Source organism: Capricornis sumatraensis, chromosome 7 (assembly GCF_032405125.1).
Source record: "Capricornis sumatraensis isolate serow.1 chromosome 7, serow.2, whole genome shotgun sequence".
NCBI lineage: Eukaryota > Metazoa > Chordata > Mammalia > Artiodactyla > Bovidae > Capricornis > Capricornis sumatraensis.
This window is the reverse complement of record NC_091075.1, coordinates 59,327,246-59,352,238: the sequence shown is the minus strand read 5'-3', so window position 1 is coordinate 59,352,238 and position 24,993 is coordinate 59,327,246. Positions and strand designations below refer to the sequence as shown.

The window sequence follows — 24,993 nt, the reverse complement described above, 5'->3', positions numbered from 1 at the left end:
CTCCAGTTAAAAATAAATTTAGAAAATCACCTGGTGGCTCAGTGGTAAAGAATCCTGCCATTGGAGGAGATGTGGGTTTGATCCCTGGGTCGGGAAGATCCCCTGGAGAAGGAAATGACAACTCACTTTAGTATTCTTGCCTAGGAGATCCTATGGGCAGAGGACCTTGGTGGGGTACAGTCCAAGGGGTCACAAAAGAATCAGACATGACTTAGTGACTAAACAACAACAAGAACAATAAATTAAAAAAAAAAACAACTTAAGAAAATTGAAAAGCAAAAAACCAAAAATCATAACTTGATGGCTCTCAGAAATTCTTACTGAATAAAATTTTTGTATCAATAATTGTATGATTTGGCAAATTATTTTGAAAGTGTCTTTGCAGATACTTTTTTTGTTATAAAATTTTCACCTTTAACTTTTAAATTAAATGCTGTAATAGTCTTTGGTTTGTCTCCTGCCCAATGACTGATGCCATGAAGATCTTGGAACATATGATCACATGGCTTCATAAATGGGTGATTAAAAACTTTTAATCCTGTTCTAGGGATCAACATTTAAGACAGGGAGAGTACAGTAGTTAATGAGAAGAGACCAGCAACTCTCTTTGGCCTGTAAAAATCTTCACTTGTTTATATAAGAACCAAGATTTATATGCGCCAGTCTTGATGACTTTAGGACTATTGTGGAGAATTAAAAAGGGATAGAGTAGGACCTGGAAATGAAATTATTTTTGTGGGATTTTTTTTAAGGTTAGTAACTGATGCCAAGAGAAAACTTCATGGTTTTGTGTTTAAAATAGCAAGATCCTCACTCAACAAATACTCTAATCAGCTTGGTCAGTCATGTGAATTGGGAATGTGTAATACTGATGAGGCATATGAGCAAAATTCTTTGTCTATCTTCTGGTCTCTGGGTCATATTTTACCCTTGCTTTGTATTAACTATTCCAAAATGGTTAAAAGCAGAAAATATAGAAGTCTTCCAACAAAACTAAGCTCAGAGTGGTATTGGGGTGTGCGTTCACATTTGATTGTATTCTGTTCTAGGTGGATGGTCACATGTATGTGTAGGCTATGTATCTTGTCAAAAATCTTAGTCCAGTTTTGTCTATTTAGAGTGTTTTTATACATAGTTCATTTGGGCTTCTAAATCAGGGGTTTTCAAAGTAGGTTTCACATAACCCAAGGGTGTGGGATGAATGGATTGATATTTGTTATCTTAATGTTGTTCTTGTGGTTCAGTTGCTAAGTCATGCCCGACTCATTGCAACCCCATGGACTGCAGCCTTCCAGGCTCCTCTGTCCTCCAATATCTCCCAGCTCTACAAAGTATATGACACAGTTCAAGAGGACAGAACATTTATTTATAAACATACTTCTATTAGGGGTAGGAGTGTGACTTTTTTTTATTGATAGCTGGTGCAAGATCAAAAAGATGAAGCAAGTCCCGCTGTGGTCTCCATGTGTCTCCAAGTGTGGCTGGAGAAATATCCGCATCCGCTGCAGATGCTGGGGCTTCACCCAAGACCTGCTGAATCCAAGTCTCTGAGAGCTGGGACCCAGAAACTTGCTTTCGTAAAACAAGCACATTCAAATTTGAGAATGTCTGCTTTCCACTGGACATGTAGTAGTGATCCCCATTTCACAGATGAGGAAACTGAGGTGCACAAAGGTTAAGAAAATTAAACCCAAGGTCATACAATGAGCAAGAGGCACAGGCTAATTCCACCCTAGGTTAATTAAAAAAGAAGTGGACGAGTGTGAGTGCCCAGCCTATGCTGTGTGGTCAGAACCTTTGAACATCTGGAGGTCATCACCCAAGGCTGAAGGGGTTTTAACTGTAGAGTCAACCCATTTGTGCTTTTTCTAACATGAGCCAAGAGAAAAGTGACATCAGAGTCTCGAGTCACAAACATACATCCTTTCTTTTCTTGCCCCTCCAGGATTTGAAAGATTGAATTCAAGATGACTGAAAAGTGTGGTCAGCCAAGTTTCCTACTGCTTGGCCCCAAACATTGGTTTTCTTAAGGTTTTTGTTGCAATTTGGGTGTAAGTTCCTCAGGGTAACCTGCTCTCGGGATGGAGACCAAACTTCCACTGGATACTCAGTTCTGCTCCACGTCCATCTTCCCAATGACCACCAAGCATCCTCCTTATTCAAATGGAGAAGGGCCATCTAAGTGAGGAAGTGAAAATGTTCATTGCTCAGTCGTGTCTGACTCTTCGTGATCCCATGGACTATAGCCTCTGCCAGGCTACTCCATCCATGGGATTCTCCACGCAAGAATACTGGAGTGGGTTGCTATGCCCTCCTCCAGGGGATCTTCCCAACCCAGGGATTGAACCCAGGTCTCCTGCATTGCAGGCGGATTCTTTACCATTTGAGCCACCAGGGAAGACCCTGAGTGAGGAGGGTGAATAATAAACATAATTTTTTTTCATCATATTCATAGAGACAGTGCTTCCAAAGCCCTGCATTCATACCTTGATCACAACATATCCCAATCAAATAATTAGCATTCAGAATCTTAATCAGCTGCATGATGTCTCTTCCACTATATGTGAAGAGCTTTTAGTCTTTTGCTCAACAAATAATGTCCTGAGTACTCACTTTGTGCCCACACTATCCTAGATCTAGGCAAAAGGTATTTACTATAGTCACTTTAGTTGGGAAAAAATGCTAATAGTCAATGCCAAGCAACTAGCTTGAACGTGTTGATAAGAATCATTCATAATGGGCATATTTAATAGATTTGCCTAAAATATTGTTTCTTAGAGTGCCTGAGCGTATTTCAAAAGTTAGCCTGTTACATGTCTACTGTAAACTAACACATTGGGGGAACTTACAAGCTTAGTAAACAAATGAATGAGTAATTTATCTCCATAAATTAACAGAGAGTGTCTACCATAAAAAATAAATGCCAGCTTGTCTTTTTAATCATCACCAACTCTAAAATAGCAGGTTTTAAAATGAATGAGGTTTAATCTGGGGAAAAAAAAACAAAAACCAGAAAGCAAGAATTCCCACATTTTCATCATATAGACTCATTGGACAAATAGGAGTCCCATTGGTGAATAAAGTTCAAGTTCAAGGCCAGGGGCCACATTCCTATGTCTGCACACAGATGACAAAACTAAGGAAGTCAGATCTATACTCTCGTACTTGCATTTGGTGCCTCCTTCATTCTTCCTAAGGCCTCCCATTGGGGGATACTGATGAAGAGTTAAGATGAGACGGGGTAAGGGAGAGGGCAGGCAAGATAGGAACAGGGAATTGAGCAGGACAAACTACTCTATAAAAGAAGCTACAAGGACATAATGAACAGCACAGGGAATATAGCCAATCTTCTATAATAGTCATAACTATGAACAGAGTATAACCTTTAAGTTTTCTAAATAACTTTGTACATCTGAAACATATATGATTGTACATCAAATATACTTCTGTTTAAAAAAGCCTGACTTTCCTAGTGGTCCAGTGGTTAAGACTCTGCACTTCCATTGCAGGGGGCCCAGGATCCATCCTTGGTTGAGGAACTAAGATCCCACAAACATGTGATGTAGCCAAAATAAAGAAGAAAAGAGAGAATCTTGCCCTTAGGGTCAGGGCAGAGGAACAGTTAAAGAGGAAAATGGTGAGTGGCTAACAGTTACTGAGTGTGGACAAATGGGTGTGCGCTAAGGACTTCAAATTCTCTTCATTCCTTTCCGAGTCTGGCTTGACAACTATGACAATGTGCTACCATCTGTCTTGGAAACTGGGGGAAAACATCTAAATTCACATTTATATGATAGTTAAACTTCCCCCAGTAAAAAGTGAAATGTAACTTCTCAGCTCAAGGAAACTGCATGTAATATAGAAATAACCTTATATCAAAATCAAGATTTAACATGGTAGGTACCCACGCGATGCAGTTTCCTAGGATCCTGGGGACTGTGATGTCCACTTCTACTCACAGCCAGTGCCTGACATTCAGCGGGCGTCGGTGCTGCCATGCTGTCGAGAACGTTTGAAAAGAGTCAGTATCATCAGCATCACTTTTGATAAGGGGCACCACCGGGCTGCAGAAAGATGTTACACAGAGCAGGAGTCTCAGCTGCTAGACAAGCTGGGGGTTGAAGCTAAAATCTGGGGTTTCTTCTCAACCTAAAGACTCTGGCTTTTCCTCTGACATCCTTTGGTGGAGCCTGGATGTTGGGGTAGAGGTAAAGGGGCCCAGTCTGCTTTTAAAAAAGCACTTGAAGTTCTTGGTCATCTGTTAACCTTTTTGAAGCAGTTGTTCACATAAAAAGAATCTTAAAAACTTTAGTTATTAATCATGATGAACTCTGCCGCAGTCCTAAAACGTAAAATTAGGTCCACATGTAAATGTAAACACAGAAGTGTGTTTCTGTGCCCAGAAAAAAACCTTATTTGCAGAAATACCTCATCTTACCTTTTCCTTGTCAGATTTTTCTTTTTCATCCTTCTGTTTTGGAGATACCAGTGGGAAGTTGGTATGCAGCTGTCCAGTTCTCCTTTCCCCTTGGACCAAAGGTTTAGACCTTTTGCGTGTCACACTAATTGAAAACAGTTATCTTTCAATCTCTTGCAAAGTGGCTTTTTGTGTTTTGAGGACCAGGCTTTAGTGTTTTGAGGATCTGATGTGGCAGATTGTAAACAGACAATCTCAAAACTCAATGTCCATTCTCTCCCTTCTCAGTAACTGAATCCTGAACTTATTTGGGAAAGCCATGCTCATTGCTAGAAAGGTAAGTTTTCCAGCCTCTCTGGCAGTTGAATGTGTCCAAGTAACCAGATGTTGGTCAGTGAGGTAGAAGTGGAAGGCTGAATTACACCTCTAGAAGGTCCTCACTAGAGCGGGAGTGAGATCTTTCTGACCTGTTATTCTTTTTTCACGGAAAGCAAATGTAATGACTGGAACCCCGCAGTCACTGTGAACCAGGAAGTTACCTTGAGAAGGAAGCCAAATGATAGAAGGAGCAGAAGTCACTGATACCATGGAGTCCTCTGCCAGGCTGGATTTCTATCTCCAGACTTCTTTTACATAAAAGATAAGTAAATCTCTGTTTTTATAAGACACTTTATCATATAAAGCTGGACCTAATCACAACAGATACACTTGGGAAATTGTTGAAGGAATCACTTTGAAACATTAAGCTTTTGGTGTACTAAATAGCAAACCCATCTACAATCCAATTAGCAATGCCAACAGTTTAGTCTTTAAAAGCTCGGAGTGACATTGTATGTAGACATGGCTTGTTATCAAGCAAATCCAGGGAAATGCATCTGTTAGGCTCAGAAATCATGTTTTATGTTAAATAATAACCAAATGGAGCAATGACATTATGACAATCTCTATAAATATCTATTATTATTGTTGTCACTTAACCGATGGGCAAATAGAAAGGATATATTACTTGTCCCAGGTTACATGGCAAAGCTGGAAATCCAACCAAAGTGAGTCAGATTTCAGAGTCTGTGTTATGAAACACTATAATAAGGAATCCTCCATATTTATATTTTTCTAGATAGTCTTGACCATCCCCTAAATTCTCCATTGAGCCATGTCAAAATGACTGAAACCCAGGAAGGGCTATTCATCCTTAAAGTAAGAGCTGAACAGGCAGTCATGGCATCAAGATTTCAACCTACAGGGACAGAGTCAAAGTCATTCTTGGCAAATCAATCTAGTCTCCTCTTCAGCTGTAATTTAATAGTCTATCTCTTTAAATTGAGAGAAACATCAAGGGTCACTAACAGTCTGGGAAAATTAGAAGCACTATTGAGTTAAGACACTCAGACACATATGTTGTTATTGTTTAATCACAATCAGACATTACATGGCACAAAACACTCCATCTCTCTCTTTGCTGTTCCAAATCTCACAAACTTAAAAACCTGAATTTTAAACAAAGAAGTCTTTTGACCAAACTCCCCGATCCCAAAGGAGATGAAAAAGTAATAATGTAAAAAAGTTAAGGTCAAGGTGGCCTGATATCACAGCTAATGACTAACATTTGTTTACAGGCGGCTCCTGCTCTACCCTGAAAGCTGCCAAGCTCCACTCTCTGTCCAACAAGTGGTTAGTGATTGGTTCCCTGGGTGACTGTCCCTGAAGGTAAGCCATGCTCTGGGGGGGTACATTAGGCACTTTAAGTGGGGATAGTTACCTTTCCCTGACTGGGTATAATGTTTGGCTCTCAAAAGCAAGGTAAGGAATTTTACACTCCAACAGAATGTCCTGTGAATCTCTTTCCCTGGGATTCTCACTGGGATTCCAGGGCGTTCTCACAAACACCTGCACCACACGTTATGCAGGAGTTGTGCGGGTTGGCCAGCAGGGTGTTTAAGGTCTGCATGTTCTGTGGATGCCAGCACCGTGGTCCACTCTGACTTATAGTCTCTTGAGTTTTAGCCCATCTAGACGGTGGTACTCTTCATGGTGAACAAGCAGCAAGGCACTGAAGCTCACATCCATCAGAACTGGTGCTGGGTGTCAACCTCCTGTAAGGCTGCAGCCGTATAGGCTGCATTGATCAGCTCTGGGTTTTAGGAGCAAACCCAGCGCCGTGCGACCAGATCGTCACTAGCTTATTTGCCTGGAGAATCCCCTCCCCTACTCGGCCTCGTCCACATCTTCCCCCGCAGTAGCTGCTTCTAAGGCCGCGAGGGCTTCGGCCACCTCCGCATCCTCATCCGCCGTCTCCCAGCTCCGGTTTCCGGGGGAGCCAGGGGCCTCCTCCCACCCGTCTCTGGAATCGACCACAGGCACGTCCTGAGCAGGATCGTCTTTGTCAAAGTAGACACTTGGGATTTCAGTTGTCACGGCCTCGTTTAATGAATCCCAGCTTCTCTTTGCAGAGAAGGGCATATTCAAACCACACTCCCCTGCCGGGGGGTGAGCACCCTCCTGGGGCTCCTTCTCAGAGTGGATCTTGAAAAGATGGTCCTTCTCTTGGTGATCAACGTGATCAGCGTTGTCTTCAGCTGAGCCGCAAAGCGGAGGGTAGTCCGGGGTGGGTGTCTGGAGGACATGGGCTGGGACTTCCCAGGCGGCAAGCCCGGCCGTGGATGGCGCGCCGGAGCCCCCGTTCCCGATGACCTGCGTCTCTCCCAAGGCCAGCTGCATGCAGTCCAGCTCCCTGGCACTCCCTCCTTCAAGGAAGGGCTGGGTCTGGTGACCTTTGTTTGCAGCACTGGCCCAGGAGTCTCTGGCTCCCTGAGGGGGCCCCGGCTCACCACTGAGCTGCAGGACAGCAGCGGGGCCGACGCCATTGACGGCCCCGCTAGTCTTCTCGGCACAGGGTCCCCGCACAGCATCCCCCAAGAGGCGTGGTCCTTGGGGCGGCCCGCAGGGCTCCTGTGGAGAGGCTGTTCGGCTCCCGCTCGCAGTCCTCTGGGAGCCCTCACTAGGAGGGTCACCCTTGTGCACCAGGATTTCGCTGCTCTGTTTGTCTTTCAGTTTAAGAGTGTCCTCTTCATCTAACTTGCAGCTGTTCACTTCGTTAACGTAACCAGGGGAGGGCACGTGAACTGGATCAAAGAGATAGCTAGGGTGGGAAGAAGGAAGATCAGTCAAGTAGTAACTTTATTAATTACTAACTTTCATTATGAATATTTCTACTACAGGCTCTGCTGCTGGTCTATGGTTCCTGTGAACTTAATTTCCATGATTACTCTTTTAAGCCTATATGTATACCTAATTAAATAGATATTGGACATGAATCTGAGCAAACTCTGGAAGATAGTGAAGGACAGGGAAGCCTGGCGTCCTGCAGTCCATGGGGTCGCAAAGAGTCTCACAGGACTCAGTGACTAAACAGCAACAATTAAATAGATACAGTTGGTATAAAAGTGGTCTACCAACTGGAAACAGATCTTAAGAAGGAGTTAAAAAAAAAGGGCAGGAAGAAGGTAAAGAACAAAGTGGGTCATGAAATTTAAATACAAACAAAAATAAATAAAAGAAATGTTCAACAATAGGAAATAAGTGGTTAAGAACTGATGGCATAACACCTCAATGGAATATTATGTAGTCACTAACATTACTGGGATGATTTATTTTCAGTGATGCCATTTCAGGCATAACAACTGTGAACTCTGGACCAGCATCAAAGTTATTCACAATAAATACTTTTGAATGGCACCTAACATTAAATTATAACTACAGTGGAAAAAATGATATATGTATATAGGTATGTATATATATATATACATAGATACAGATATGGAATAGAGCTAACATAATAAAGATAGTTTTGTTACAGAAGCAAAATGATCAGCTAATTTTCCCTCTTTATTTTATATAGAATTGTATTCATGTTGCCCAAATTTTTATGAAATAGAATCTGGACAAAATTAAAAGCACATACATGACTGGGGTGATTTATTTTCAGTGATACCATTTCAGGCATCTTCTAAAACCCAAGCTTTTCTTTGCACTGAAACTCTCTGGAGAAATGTAAATTCAACCCAAACCAAATTCAGCCTCAGAGAATGACAGTGTTCCCAACATGCTCGGAGAACTGCACAAAAATTTTTTAAAAATCCAGCCCCTGTGTTCTTTTAAATAATATTCATGTGGTTCCAAACTCTTAACTTCCTGGCAATGCTAGTCATGCCCCAAGCTGGAAAATGGCAATGAATCCATGCAGGATGTTTAAAAGTGCCTTCATGGTAATCACAAATTTCCCACTTTTTCAACTTTACCTTTGTATCATTTTACAGCACCTGCACCCCATCTGGATTGCTTTTTGTTATCATCTGGGAAAAAGAGAGAAGAGTGAATGGCATTGTATTTTTTTTAGTAAAGATTGTTGGTTTCATTGTAGGAAGACATTGGTTTCTTTGCAGTCAGAATGAAGGAGCTGCACACTTTAATTCTATATAAATGACTGAATATATACAGTATCAAATATAACCAGCAGTGTTACAAGAAAATAAATTGACAGAAATAATCATTCAACTACTAGCAATAATTAAGACTACCATTTGAAAGATCTATAAACAAAGAATGAGAAAATACTGTCATAAGGTTTTGTCACACAATTGTATTCCATCCTAATTCATTACTATTATAGCTTCTTCTTCTTCAGTATTAGAGAACACATATCATAGCCTGTCAATTCACTGTGTTTATTATGTGACCATCATAGGTAAAAAATGTCTTAGATGCCAACACCTACAATAAGCTGCTTTAGAAAGACAAAAATTTTCAATGTTTATTTCATTCACCACTTTGGGATTTTCCTTTTGTATTTTAAGATGAATCAAGCTATTCTTCTTTCCTTTTTCTTCAGGAGGAATGGACAAACTGTAAGGTAGTCAAGTACTCAAAGCACACCAAGGAAAGGCAATCATCAAAGACACTCTGAAACCGTGAGCCCGGGGAACCAGGTACTGCTCTCAGGGCTGAGAGCTGTTTAAGATATAAGGGAAGCTGAACCTTCACAGAGGCTTCCCAGGTGGCTCAGTGGTAAAGAATCCGTCTGTCAATGCAGGAGACGGCAGTCTCAACCCTGGGTCGGGAAGATCTGCTTTTGGACGAAATGGCAACCCCCTCTAGTATTCTGGCCTGGAGAATCCCATAGACAGAGGAGCCTGGCAGGCTATAGGGTTGCAGAGTCGACACGACTGAGCACATCTGCAGGCAGGCAGGCACCTCCACCACACGGGCTGTGCTCTCCAGCCCCGTCCTGGCCAGAGACTTCCGCTCCTCTCTGGGTGAGGAGCCTCACCTGCACAGAGTGGAAGCGGCTACTGCAGGCGCTTGCAGTCTGGACTGGGCCCGGGCAGCTGAATGAGATTTCAATAGGAATTGTTTGCTTTTTCTTTCCTAGATACTCAAAGTCAGTAGAGTTACAGTTTTTTTGGAAAAGGATAACATGTGAGAAGGGAGGACACTGGTTACCTGGAATACCTTCACATATCTAAAATCACCGATTCAGTATCTGCAAACATTTATTGCCACTTGTCTCTGTGCCAGACCTTTCCCTGACTCTGGGAGTTATATATGTCATCTCCATTTTGTAAATGAGGGAAAACAGCTTAACCAATGCCAGAGAGAGAAAGGTGGGATTGAAAAGGACCTGTGTGTTTCTTCCATTGCCTTCTCCATGGGACTTGGACTTAACCAGGGTGTTAAGCCCTGGTGCAGCAGTAGGCGGTATAAGAGAGCAGAGAGGCTTCCTTGCCCAGGGGTTTCAGTACTAGAGGATGTCCTGGGCTTCCCAGGTGGCACTTGTGGTAAAGAACCAGCCTACCAATGCAGGAGATGCAAGAGATGTGGGCCTGATCCCCTGGGTCAGGAAAATCCCCTGGAGGATGGCATGGCAACCCACTCCAGTATTCTTGCCCGGAGAATCCCATGGACAGGGGAGCCTGGTGGGCTATGGCCCATGGTGTTGCAAAGAGTAGAACAGTACTGAAGTGACTTAGCACAGCACTAGAGGACGTCAGGATAGGGCAGTGGATCCCGGTTACAGATCCATGTTCCATGTTACAGACCCGTGGAGGTTACAGTTGAGTCATCATCACAAGCTTTATGTGGACTAAACTCCTGTTTTGCCTTTCCCATCACAAGGCATGGACTCCACTCTCTGGCAGCTCAGAGACACGCCCCTTCGGGCTTCCTGGTGGCAGATGGATTTCCCTCTGCGTTGCTCTCATTTCCCACCTGCCTTCTGTCCCCTGCCCATTCCCAAGTTACATTTTTCAAGATTGCCCTTTGAATGAAACCTTCTCTTCATGTAAAAACCAACCATGCTGTTCTGGTCTTTTCTCTGAAAATCCTAGAAATTAGCCTGGAAGAATCTTTAAGTGATCCTCTATGTCCAACAGTTACCAACTTGAAGAAGCCAAGCCAGTGACAGAATTAAAAGCCCCCGCCCCCGGTCCCTTTGTCTCCATAATGCGTGTGCTAGAGAGAGAGAGGGATCACTTATTGTTTTTATTTTGTGGTTTGGGTTTTTTTTTTTCCCCTCTATTTTTTGACCTTGCCGCTCAGCATGCAGGATCTTAGCTCCTTGACCAGGGATCAAACCTGTGCCCCCTGCAGTGGAAGCCTGCCTGGTGTCTTAACCACCTGACTTCAGGGAAGTCTCAGGGATCACTCATTGTTGGCTGCGTGCCTGCCTTCTCTGTTCTCTCCCCTTCCTTCTTTCAATCATGAATGGATGTCCAAGGATTCTACTTCATCAGCCTTTAACCACAGAGAAAATGACCAGTACCATTTAAGATGCATAGATTAGCTGGTTGATAAATCTAGAGGGAAGCAGTTTTACATCACCTCCCTCCCCAAAGATATCCAGTATCCACCTCCTAATCTCTGAAGCTTGTGACTGCTACCTCATATGAACAACAACAACAACAAAGTCTTTGCATATGTAATTACAGATTTGAGATGAGGAGATTGTCTGAATGATCTGGTTCTGGCCCCAGCTCTGCCCTGTAACTCTGGGCCTCAGCTATTTCATCTATAAATGGGAATAATGATGTATCTACCACATAGCATTGTTGGGGATTATATGAGTTAACATTCATAATAAGCATATACTTATTACTCAGCTCTGTCTGGATACAGCATGTTTGTTTGTTTTTTAAAGAAGCTTTTCAGCTAAGGAAGAAGTACTCTAGTTGCTGTGACATATGCATACAAACAAGAGCACTGACAGTACCAAGTTATACCTGTTTGCAGAATAAGGACCAAATGGTAGATTTCTAACTGTGGCACCAACTGAAAGACACATACCTCAAGTGCAACAAAAGTTCCACAAGACAGAAATCACAGTGGGCCTAGCCAGCAGTATGTGTACCACCTTTCCCTTTTGCAAAGCACTCTCAATGGAATTACTCCATTTTCCAAGCCCAGGGTTTTGTTTCCAGCCTCCGCTCCCCACTTATGTCCATTTTCTGTGAATAATTCGTATGCCAGCTTGATAAATCTGTTCAAGAGCCCCATGCGCCCCTCCTCCCTCCATCTCCACAACCTACTCTAAAATCCGGCCCCTTTCCACACTGGCAGTATCTTTGTTTATCTTGGAATCTGTTTTTAAAAAGTCAAGAGGATAGGAGGCAAGAAAAATTCAAAAGAAAAAAGCAACAATGGGCTTTGAAGTGTTTGAGAAAGGGCAGACAGCGGTCGTAACAATGTAACTGAAGCAACTGCGGGGTATGAATCATTGAAAAATGTCAGGTAGGTCAACTTTAGGATCATGGGTTCAAGTGCTGTAGGAGGGGAAGGTTTCCTTCTGAACAGAAGAAAGAACTAAAGAGGCTGGTCTTGAGCAACACCTTGCTTTTCCCAGTGTCTCCCAGGCTGACCAAGGTTGACCTGACCCCACCCTCTGCCCCTGTGGCTTTGGCCACACTCTCAGCCATGCTGGGAACTGAGCTGACTGCTGAGATTTAACTTCTGTTTCTCAGGGAACTGACAAGTCACCTGTGCCTTTCACATTACCCGTCCCTCCCCGCCCATCTCCCTGCAAAACCACAGGATCTATGTTTTTCTTCAAAGCCATGTCATTATAAAAGGTGTTTTGATGACCCTCCCCAGCCCCCCTCCCCCTTTCACTGCCTCCCTTTAGGGTATACTCTTGGGTTTCCTGCAGACCTAGTCCTGTACCCGAGGGCCATGCTCTGCACCTCTCCCCAGCCCGGTGCCTCTTCCTGGTTAGAGGTCCTGCCCTCGCTCACACTCCGCCATCCTGTGTTTCCTTCCCCAGTGACATTCCTTCTCTCAGTGAGACAGGCTCTAAGGTCCAAGGCTGAGTGACTGCTGACGAAAGGGTGGGGACTGACCCAGCCCCTGCCTGCCTGTGTCTACAATGATTCTTCCATATACGATGATTCCTAACATCAAATCTGATTTATTTCTCTTTTCATGTGTCACTCGCACACCTATATCTTGCTTTTAGTGAGGTCTCGCATTTCCAGGTGCAAAAAGGAAATATTTCATGTCCATTTCCCATGGAAACGGGGGAAAAAAAATATGCTCTTTTGAAGTAAGACTAAGTTCAAAATGGGCAGTTTGTCTTCTTTCCCTTCCCCGTCACTGTGACAACAGCTGGGTCAGAGGTGAGAACTCAGTTGTCCAGTGCCCTTTATTATGGAGCAGAATCAGAATTTGCTTTGTCTTTAGAGTATAAAAGAGCAACAGAGAAGCAAAGGGCAAAGCAACTGTCATCTGGTTTCCATAGGAGGAAAGCAAACACCACTAGGATGAATTAGGGTGGTGAGTCCACCCACTTCGGCACCTGCCCCTCCTGGAGTCCTGTGTTGGAGGTTGACTCTTGTCCTGTGTTTAGGGTTGAAATTAAATGGTCCTGTACTTGAAGATGGTCATGCTAAGACCCCATCAGTTACTAGTCAAGTGTTCTTGCTGGAAAATCCAGTTTCACAAGGGGGTTGGTGCGGAGGTGGGGAGAAATGAGGAGGCCAGGGGTGGGAGGGTAAGGGGCACAGAAGTTGTGCAACCAGGCAGAGAAATTAACTGAGCATTCATCAGGAAGTCAAGGAATACAGAAAAAGGCTCAACTCAGCTGGAAAGGGCTGCCTTTGAATAGTGATGATCTTAAAGAATGGCACGCACAGGTCAAACTGACACAGGACCAGCTTGTAGGCGTCCTACTGGCCCAACCTGGAACAATGGGAGCCTCACAGTAAGCACAAACATAAAGGAGTATAATACACTGACTAAAGCAAGGATCTGTGAATCCTCAGGATATAAATCTAAAAAGGGAGAGCTCCGACTTACAAGTAGAAAGCCTGCTAACAAACAGAATTATAGAAATCACCATTAGACAACCATCACCGTAATAACTGACTCAAGCAAGAATCATCAACAGATGTTTAGACCAGTGGGTAAAAACCTGAAGAGAATGGGATATTTAATCTCAAAGCATTGGCACTGGCCAAAAAGTTTGTTTAGGTTTTTCATAACATCATACCAACGAACTCGTTTGGCCAACCCCAAGAGCTCCCCTATCCATGCTTGGGGTAAAATAGTATCCTTACCGTGGAGAGACCTGGGTCACAGCGCCAAAACCAAATAACCAAGGGTAATACTGCGAGTAAGAGTAATACCGTGAGACTAGTCAATAGCCTCAGAGGTGGCGCACCGGGAACTCGGCATCACTTCTGTGATTTTTCTGTCAAAGAGTATTATCTGGATTGAAGCAGGAGGCAACATCAGTCAAACACAACTTAAGGGGTATTTTGCAAAACAATTGGTCTGTACTCTTTCCAAAATGTAACTTTAGGAAAAAAAAACACAGACTGCGGGACTATTACAGATTAAAGAAGACAAAAGAGGCATGACAGCGAATGCAATGCACGATCTTTGGTTAGCAGGTCACTATTGCCACAACCGGTGAAATCTGAGTAAGGCCTGTAGATAGGTGGCAGCATTAAATCAGTGTTAATGTCCTGCTTGTGATCATTGTACTGGGGCTCTATGAGAGCATGCCTTTTTTCTTAGGAAGTATTTCACAGTGATGTATTTAGCAGTAGAGGGACATGGTGGTATCTGTAACTTATTAAAATAATTCAGGAAAAAAATGTGTGTATATGTGTGCACAGAGAAAGAGAGAAGAATGAAGCAAATGTAGTAAAGGTTAACGTCTGGGGACTCTGAGTAACTGAGGGTCCTTTGTACTTTCCTTGCAACTTTTCATTGTCTGATATGATGTCAACATCAAAAGTTAAAAGGAAAAAAAGGCGCTAATCTGATGTCGGTTTCTGCTCTGCTTGTTCCTGGGCTAGGACCTAATACCGACAGAAAACCATTGCTATTAAGCTATTCCCTCTAAAGAAGCACATGGGGACAGGTCTTGGAAAGGAGCTCATCGAAAGCCCATCACACTTTCTGGATGTAGCTGTCATTCTGTGTATGTGCTGAAGACCTTTCCTCAATAGCCAGCCCCAGGCACTGGAACTCTGAAGGCAAAGTAGATGTTTCCAGTCTTTGGGCTGGCCAACCTCAGAGGGGATTTGGTGTTTGTCAGCTGCCTGCCTAACCTAGGGCAATGGAGCACGTCACATCTGTTATTCAAATAAAGGGATGACTGGTGAGAGACAGAAGTGAGTGAATGAATGGTGAGTATGAGATTTTAGAAATTATTCCAGTAGGTGGTCTGCCGCTTTCCACAATCAAATCTCAACTCAACCCAGGGTCCAAAATCAAAAGTCAAGTGCATGGCACAAGCTAAGAGAGATAGGAGGGACCATGGTTCCCCCTCCCAGCTTGGGAATTGCAGTTTATGTAATCCCAAGGCTTAAGGGAGTCCTGCTTCGAGGGCTCTAGTCAATGGGCTTTCATAGCAGCTGCTGGCAAGTGGGTTGAGTTGATAGAAGTCGAAGTGCTTGGAAGAGACACAGTAAAATCAAACACTTAAATTTCAACTCTGTCGTGATAAACTAAGTTGCCAATGTTTAGAAAACAGTCCAGGATTTCATCTTAACCTGGCTAGCAGGTGAAGCTGAAAAATATTTAGTCACTTACTTCTGGGTACTGACCACTTAGACTCAAGAGGAATGGATAAAAATAACTAGCAGGCCTTGAAGAAATCATGAGGTGCCTTATAAAAGAAATTAAAAGACTGCCTGCCCAGCTTCATAGACAGTATTGAATTTATGGTGGAAAAAGGACAAGAAGATAATTCTTGACTACTAAATCAATGTTTTCTCAGCAGAACCATATTCTCCTTTCTGAGCAGGATTTGCAAACTCTCTGGGACAACATTTTTTCGTGTTTCCTTTTCTCCTAAAGAGGTTGAGCTTCAGCAATTTTGGAGAAAGACTATAAGACTTTATTATCAGCACCATCAAACATTCCATCTGATGCACTCCTAGTAGTCAGCGTGCTACCATATACGAGTCAGCATCACCTAGAACTGGGCTTGATGGGACATCTGTGCAGAGGTGTGTTCAAATGTCTGTCCCCAACTCCTGCCGAAAGGTTCCCTCAAACAGGTTTTGGAATGGGAACAGCAGAGATTAAAGATGAACGCATTCACAATTATGAAAAAGAATGATTTCACCCTGTTTAACTCAGTATTTCCCCAAATTATTTGACCACAGAACTCCCCCCCCCATAAAAGATATTAATAACAAACAGAATTTATGTTTTATGAAACTTTGGGAAAAACAATTGTCATGGCCGTCCTAATTGTCAGGAAGAGTTTTGTGCCCCAAACTAATAATGTCAGGAGGGGTTGGTGTTTGTGAACTCAACCAGGCAAAGTCCACGCTGGGTATAAGAAATCCACCTTCCAGCAGTAGCTTCATCATCAACTGTGCAGATGTGGGAAAGTGGTGTAACCTCTTGATCCCTCAGGTTCTTCTTCTCCCCAGTGAGTCCCTGACACCAAAGGTCTCTTCCACACTGAACAATCGAGCTGGTGAATCAGTGAAGGAAGTGTCCTCAACTCATGACCTCTGACTTGGCTCACACACTGTTAGCACTGAACACCCAGACAAGGCAGGCACCGATATGACCCTTCTGTAGGCGGGAGTCCTGCTCAGTGGTTTGTGAACTACCCCATCCCTATCCTGACGGGGCTGTTTGGGTCACAAGTCCACACTCACCTAAACCCGTGATCCTAACTGAATGTACAAAGCTTCTCTGCCTGTTTCCTCCCTTCAGGCCCCAAGTTCTCATCTCATTCCCTCAGGTCTGCAGCTCTTTGAAGAGGTCTCCTTGGCTTCTTTGCCAGAGAATACTAAGCGACTGAGCGTACACACACACACACATAACTGATCAATGCCCTGGAGCCTTGAGATAGAGTCAGTGAGTGTAACTGCAACTTCCCTGGGAAGGGTGAGGACTCAGGTCAGGAGGATGGAGTATGTGCTGGAGCTCTTCACTGGAATGGGCTGGGGAAGTGTGTAAGAGTGTGCGTGTGTGTGTGTGTGTGTGGCAGGGCTGGGGTATGTGTGAGGCAGGATGGAATTTGTAAGCTTTTGAGAAAATCCATCGAATCAGCAGTTCAGCTCTATGGTTAAATGAGTAATTTAGGGTCTGAGTTTGGGTTCCAACACTGCCTCTACCACTTATTAGCTCTGTGACCTCTACGCAGATTTCTTAGCCTCTGCAAACTCTACCTGTCTAATCAGCAAAATAGGAAAGGTAACAATTCCTGTTTATCAGGACTGTTTCAAAAATTAGTGAGATAAAAGTATGTATGGCATTTATTATGTCTGGCACCCTGCCAGTGCTTATTAATGATTATAAATAATTAACATTCTATTGTTTGATATGCACCAAGTACTGTTTTAAAAAATTTCATGTATTCATTTCAACTCCACAATAACCTTTTAAGGAAGAAGCCAGCATTTTATTTGTTTGTTTGTTTATTATTGGCTGCACCATGTGGCTTGAAGGATCTTGTTTCCTGACCAGGGAATGAACGTGGGCCATGGCAGTAAAAGCAGAGAGTCCTAATCACTGGACTGCCAGAAAAATCCCTATTATTATTTTAACTGAAGGATAGTTGATTTACAATATTATATTAGTTTCGGGTGTACAGCACAGTGATTCAATATTTTGTAAGTTATTTAAAGTTATCACAAAATACTGGTTACATTTCCCTGTGCTATACAATATATCCTTATTGCTTATCTATTTTGTACATAATAGTTCTAATCACCTGCCACTGTCTGGCCCCTCCTCTCCTCCTTCTCCCCACTGTTAACACCACTGGCTTGTTTTCTGTGTCTGTGAGTCTGTTTCTGTTCTGCTGTATTCTTTTGTTTCATTTTTTAGACTCTACATATGAATAAAATCATTCAGTATTTGTCTTTCTCTGTCTGACTTCTTTCACTAAATGTCATACTCTAGGACCATCCATGTTGTTGTGATGGCAGAATTTAATTTGTTTTTATGGCTGAATCATACTCCATCATATTACATATGTCAAACCTTCATTATCCATCCATCTGTTTATGGACATTTAGGTTGCTTCCATATCTTGGCTTCTAAACACAGTGTTGCTATGAACATTGGGGTGCCTGGATCTTTTTGTATTAGTGGTTTAGTTTTTTTGTGTTTTTTGGATATATGCCTTGGAATGGAATTGCTGAGTCATATGGTGGTCTATTTTTAGTTTTCTGAAGATCCTCCATACTGGTTTCCATAGTGGTTGCATCATTACATTCCTACCAACTGTGTACAGAGGTTGGAAGCCAGGATTTTATGGATAAGTAAATGGATATATAAATTAGAGCGTGGTTCCCAGGTGGCACTAGTCATAAAGAAGCCACCTGCCAATTCAGGAGACATAAGAAACTCGGATTCAATCCCGGGGACAAGAAGAAATCCTGGAAGAGGGCATGGCAGTCCACACCAATGTTCTTGCCTGGAGAATCCCATGGACAGAGGAGCCTGGCGGGCTACAGTCCATGGGGTCGCACAGAGCTGTACATGACTGAAGCGATTTAGCACACACAGGCACAGTGTAGCTATTATTAATGCTGCTGTTACTGTTTTCATTATTAACATTTCCTGATTATACATTAACTATATAATATTTGTATATTATCACTTTCTTATTACATTAATATAATCGATTATTAATTGAGAGATATTATTACTAATATCTCTTACTAGGTTCTGTTCTTTTCTGAGTCCACAGAATTTCACAATAAGAAGCAGCTTGTGATCCAGTATGTTTTGCAAAAGGGACCTGGATCCTCTTGATTTGGGTTCTGATAGAATAGCAAGGAGAGTTAAGAAAGTCTTAAGTGACCGGTGCAAAGAAACAGAGGAAAACAACAGAATGGGGAAGACTAGAGATCTGTTCAAGGAAATTAGAGACACCCAGGAGTCATTTCATGCAAGGGTGGGCACAAGAAAGGGCAGAAATGGCATGGACTTAACAGAAGCAGAAAAGATTACGAAGAGGTGGTATAAATATACAGAAAAACTATACAAAAAAGGTCTTAATGATCTGAATAACCATGATGGTGTGGTTACTCACCTAGAGCTAGACATCCTGGAGTCAAGTGGGTCTTAGGAAGCATTACTGCAAACAAAGCTAGTGGAGGTGATGGAATTCTAGCTGAGCTATTTCAAATCCTAAAAGATGATGGCGTTAAAGTGCTACACTCATTATGTCAGCAAATTTGGAAAACTCAGCAGTGGCCACAGAATTAGAAAAGGTCAGTTTTCATTCCAATCCCAAAGAAGGACAATGTTAAAGAATGTTCAAATTACTGTACAATTGCACTCATTTCACATGCCAGAAAGATTATGCTCACAATTCAAGCTAAGCTTCAGCAGTACCTGAATTGAAGACTTCCAGATGTATAAGTTGGATTTAGAAAAAGCAGAAGAACCGGAGATCAAATTGCGAACATCCTCTAGATCATAGAAAAAGCAAGGGAATTCCAAAAAAATTCTCCTTCTGCTTCACTGACTATGCTAAAGCCTTTCACTGTGTGGATCACAATAAACTGTGGAAAATTCTTAAAGAGATGGGAATACCAGAACACCTGACCTGTCTCCTGAGAAACCTGTATGCAGAACAAGAAGTAACAATTAGAATGAGACATGGAACAATGAACTGGTTCCAAACTGGGAAAGGAGTCCATCAAGGCTGTATATTGTCACCCTGCTTATTTAACTTCTATGCAGATTACATCATGTGAAATATCAGGCTGAATGACTCACAAGCTGGACTCAAGATTGCAGGAAGAAATATCAACAACCTCACATATGCAGATGATACCACTCTAATTGCAGAGAGTGAAGAGGAACTAAAGAGCCTCTGATGAAGGTGAAAGAGGAGAGCGAAAAAATTGGCTTAAAACTCAACATTCAAAAAGTAAGATCATGGCATCCAGTCCCATCACTTCATGGCAAATAGATGGGAAAATTGGAAACAGTTACAGATTTTATCTTCTTGGACTCCAAAATCACTGAGAACGGTGACTGCAGCCATGAAAGTAAACGACACTTGCTCCTTGGAAGAAAAGCTATGACTAATCTACACAGGGTATTAAAAAGGAAATCAACTCTGAATACTGACTGGAAGGACTAATGCTGACGCTCCAATACCTTCACCAAGAGCAAATGCACTGGAAAAAGACCCTGCTGCTGGGAAAGACTGAGGGCAGGAAGAGCAGGGGAAAACAGAGGAAAAGATGGTTGGATGGCATCACCGACTCAATGGACATGAGTCTGAGCAGATTCTGGGAGATAGTGAAGGACAAGGAAGCCTGGCGTGTTGCGGTCCACGGGGTTGGCAAAGTGCCTAACACCACTTAGGGACTGAACAGTATTTCATACATGTGGTTTCATCTATTCGCCACCAGATGGCAGTATATATTGGTTATTTAATTTCAAGGGAGGGTCTTAGTATGGGAAAGGCCTTAAATACAGGAGAATTAGGGCATAAACGGAGAAGGCAATGACACCCCACTCCAGTACTTTTGCCTGGAAAATCCCATGAACGGAGGAGCCTGGTGGGCTGCAGTCCATGGGGTCGCTAGAGTCGGGCACGACTGAGCAACTTCACTTTGACTTTTCACTTTCATGCATTGGAGAAGGAAATGGCAACCCACTCCAGTGTTCTTGCCTGGAGAATCCCAGGGACGGGGGAGCCTGGTGGGCTGCCGTCTCTGGGGTCGCACAGAGTCGGACACGACTGAAGCGACTTAGCAGCAGCAGCACCAGCAGGGCATAAACAGTGTAGGTGCTTTGCCATGTGGCGAAGTTACAGAGAGGTGATTTCCTAAACATTCAGATAATTATTGTGTTAAGTTCTGGTAGCCACAGTACCACTTTATGGCAGAGTTTCCTCCAGCTCTGGCTGGGCATGGGATTTACTCTGTAGCCTGGCCAGACAATGGATGGGTCAAAAGACTCCTGCAATTCTATAGACACCTCTCTCCACACAAATGGGATCTGATGCCTGGATGAAAGTTTTGGGGAAGGGACTAGGGGAGGCGGGATAGGGTGTGGAGGGGTTCACTCCCTCCCCTGGGTTAGATCTGCTGCAGCTGGACCTGTCCATGTCACCGTTCCTTCCCTGGGGCCATCCTTGTGCTGGCCCCAGACCCTGTGGGCTGCCCATGCTGTGAGCTGGTCTTGGGGCCCCATCTTCTGGATGAGGGTACATGACCATATTCTAGGAGGTAAAGATAAGCTATAAACTAAATTTGGCCCAGTTCGAAGGTTTTCGGGGAAGAAGCCCATTGCTGCTGCTGCTGCTAAGTCGCTTCAGTCGTATCCAACTCTGTGCGACCCCATAGAGGGCAGCCTATCAGGCTCCACTGTCCCTGGAATTCTCCAGGCAAGAACACTGGAGTGGGCTGCCATTTCCTTCTCCATTACTTTTTATTTAAAAAAAATTCAGAATATTGTGTTTGAAAAGGCAAATTGGCCTCAATTATTAGAATTAAACAAAGGTATGCAGAAAATTACAAGTTCTGTTGGTAACTTGTGGTCAGCCCTCTAGACCAGGTCCTTCTTCCTGTATCCCCAGGGAGAAAGGTTATAGGGAAAAAGTTTGAGAAGCTATTCCCCTATTGTCTGGACTGTAAATTCCTGGGAGTAGGCTCCTATTTAGGTCAGGAGTGCAATTCATTACTGAACAAAGACCAAGGCATGCAGGTGACAGGGGTGGGATCCTGGGGACATTGAGAGGCAGAGGGCACCAGGGCCACAGGCACCCTCCTGGGTCTATGTGGGGCCTGATAGCCTGCATGTCCAACAAGCTCCCAGGTGGCGCTAACACTGCTGTCTAAGGACCACACTCTGAGAACTACTGCTTTATGGTGTTAGGGAAATAAAGGCAGGCAGGATTTTTTGTTTTGCCAATGTTACTGGTTGGTCTAGGTGACATCTACTTAAAGGGAGAGGCCTAACACTCTAAGAACTCTGTGTCTTGGGGAATTTCTGGCAAAAGTGAGGTGGTTACCATTACCACTGGCCCCTTTCGGTGACAGATGGCATGGCCCAAACCAAGTTGGCCAAAACATAACTTTATGTTGGTCAGAAATGATTGTGGTCAGAGACTAATACCAGTAGTCATTGCTTCCAATTCCACTGCCAGTGGGCACAGCTTACAATCCTGTTAAGATTCTAAAAATTCTGTTCTTCAGAATTTGCTTTTTAACAGTTTTTAACTTATGTTCTTCTATCCTTCTCTATGGGTGTTATAACAGGAGAAAGTGAAAATAAACCAAGTGTCCAATAATAAAGGGATCAGTTTGGACAACCTAAATGTTTACTAATTGAGGAACAGTTGAAACAAATCCAGCTGATAGTTGAAACAATGCCAGCATTGGGCCGGGCCACTGCCTGTCTGCTCTTGGATCGGTCTCTGCCTCCCTTGTCCGCTCAGTTTTTCAGGGCACCCTAATGCTGAGGAACCCTGTCTGGATGTGGGTGAGTCCCGCCAGTGGAAGGTACTGGTGGAAGAAGGAGAGGATGAGTGTAGTCAGGGACTGGTTCCCTTCCTCTCTCTGCTTCAGACGGCATCCTGTTCATCCTGGTAGTGGCCAGCTCTCCTCCATAGCAAGAGATGTGCAAGAGCCCCACCCGCTATGGTGCCTCACCACACTCCAGCCACTGGCCCAGCATCTGCTTCTGGGCCTCCCCTGAGGCTGGTAATGTCTTCCTGCCTTGACCATCTCTGTGTTTATCTCAGCATCTCATTTGGTTTCCCAGATCTTCCAATACCCACATAACCCACTGACTATAATGTCCTTCTGTTTGAAGGGAAGAGTTCTCATTCTTGACTGGACCTTCCCTAATACAAATAATATCCTGACTAAAGGCTTCCTAGCTAGTTATTAAGTGATATACAACAAGAGTGTTGGACTCTGTATAGATGGGTAGCATCTAATGTACGTGTTGCTAATTGCTGATGTAGGACAAGTCACGGTGGTGGGGGTCAGTGGTGGTTGGGGAAGGGACTTTAGCCCCTCCGTCATCTCCGTCAATTTCTCTTGCCTTTCCCACCCCGCATCAGTCTGTTTACTGTGCAAAACAACTTCTAGACAAGTCTCCTGTCTTCCCTTCTAAGCTCTGAAACCCTTCTAGTATATAGATATTCTAACTGGAGAAAGTATAGGGAACACATGGGCCTTCACACTATTTTCAGTAATCTCATGAAAATGCTCAACATCATTAACACATAGGGGTGACTGTGGTTAATACATAAGTTTAGGTGTCTCTTATGTCTGCTGAAATATGAAGGGCGTTCTCTATTACTCATGTGGGTGCCATTAATCTATTCCCCATTATCAATGTAGTGGCAGGAAGTTTATTTTTAATACACCCCTAAATCCTTCAGGAAGTCTCTAACTCAACAGTTGAAGACAGTATCTATAACTCTTAGAGCTGGGAATCCAGATATCACCATGCGCTTATCAGTTGCTTTTGAAATATGTTTTGAGGAAGTCTTGCAAATGACCACAGACAGCTCTGAAGTGAAAGAGATGTTACAGAGAGCTCAGCTAATCACATATACATGCGTGCATGCTCAGTTGCTCAGTTGTGTCTGATTCTTTGCAACCTCATGGACTGTAGCCCACCAGGTTCCTCTGTCCAAGGAATTTCCCAGGCAAGAGTGCTGGAGTGGGAGGTCATTTTCTACCTCAGAGGATCTTCCTGACCCAGGGGTCACATACACAATCTCACTTAACATGACAGACGACCATCAATGATATGGGATTAGGTGTTTACCCTGAATTCTGCTACTTGGGTAGAATCTTGTTCACTGATGAACTAATAGACCATGTCACTGGTAACCAAACCAAACCACATGTGTTCAGGGGTAATGTCCACAGCACAAAGACTCAGGCTCAGCTGAAGATGGGGACAGGCCATCACCTTCTAGGTGGCTTTTAGTTTCTAAGAATATGAACAAGTACACTTTGGAGACTCTTCAGATAATATAATTTGAGAAGATTTTTAAAATTTGAAGTGAAGACGATGTGTTTTCACTTAACATCTGCAGTTCTATGTCTCTTTCATGTGGGATTCGGTGGCCCCTGTCCCATCACACCCTTGACCACCCATAATCACAGTATCATCTGACATGACTCATCTCAACTCAGCTTGTTGGGCTGATCCTCTTGACTTTGACTCAAGTTATATAGGAAGCTCAGCATTACCAATCTTTAGTAGGGTATCTGCTTAAACACATCAGAGAGATCCTTGCATTAAGTTCATAATTGATTTCATTTTTATAGCCACCTCAATAGAAGGACTGGTCAAAGAACATGTGTAAAAATCATATCTGGTTCTAGAAGAAGAGGACGAACAATTTTAAGACCCAGTAGATAGAAGACAGTCTGTCTATCGTAATTAAGGGAGTGGGCTCTGGAGTCAAAATCTGGATTGGCCTGTCCTAAGCTGGATGATCTTGAGTAGCTTAACCTCTCAGAGCCTAAGCTTTGCCAGCCACTAGATAGGGAAACAGTGACACCGAATTGTGAAGGGTTCCTCTGAGAACCACACGGCTTGCGTACATGTGATGGACCTGGCAGAATGTGACTAGCAAGTAGCAGGTTCTTAATAGATGTGAGCTGCTCTCACCTTCATGGCCATCGTCTATCAGAAAATTTTTTAACTCTGGCCGAGTGACTTTTAGACACTGAGAATAGAAACGGGTGATGTTCTGACCCAATCCTCCCTGGAATCCCATAAGAATCAGGCGTGTCTCCAACACAGGGTATGTCGCTAACATTGATAAGTAGCCTTATCTGGAAGGTGGGGGACGTCTGGAAGATAACTGAAGCATTTAGAAAAAATGAAGTTCTGGAAATGCAGAAGCTGCAGAAGAGGCGATGTGGACAGAAGTTTATAAACTTCTACAGTTTATAAATGCTGCAGTCTCGTAAAGCTGCAAAGAATGACGACTTTAAAAGCAACACAGCTCAAGGCTAGATGCTGGGAACGGACTAGTTCTGGTTAATCCCCAGTATTCTCGATGCCCAAACTTCAGCGACTCTTAAAGAACATCCCCCTACACGATCGCT

At 43.4% G+C, this 24,993-nt stretch overlaps 1 protein-coding gene across 2 annotated transcripts in view; it reads right to left on the bottom strand.

Annotated features, from left to right (window-relative positions):
• Positions 1-5,850: 5,850 nt before the first annotated feature.
• The window catches only part of C7H4orf19 (chromosome 7 C4orf19 homolog), a 77,644-nt gene continuing 58,501 nt past the window's right edge, over positions 5,851-24,993 (bottom strand). For both annotated transcript variants that reach the window (XM_068975290.1, XM_068975291.1), the window contains 2 exons: positions 8,716-8,769; positions 5,851-7,556 (listed from right to left, as the gene is read on the bottom strand). In XM_068975290.1, coding sequence (XP_068831391.1) covers positions 6,623-7,556; positions 8,716-8,747 — 966 coding nt within the window. In that variant the 5' untranslated portion in view covers positions 8,748-8,769 and the 3' untranslated portion in view covers positions 5,851-6,622. The remainder of the gene's footprint in view (positions 7,557-8,715; positions 8,770-24,993) is intronic.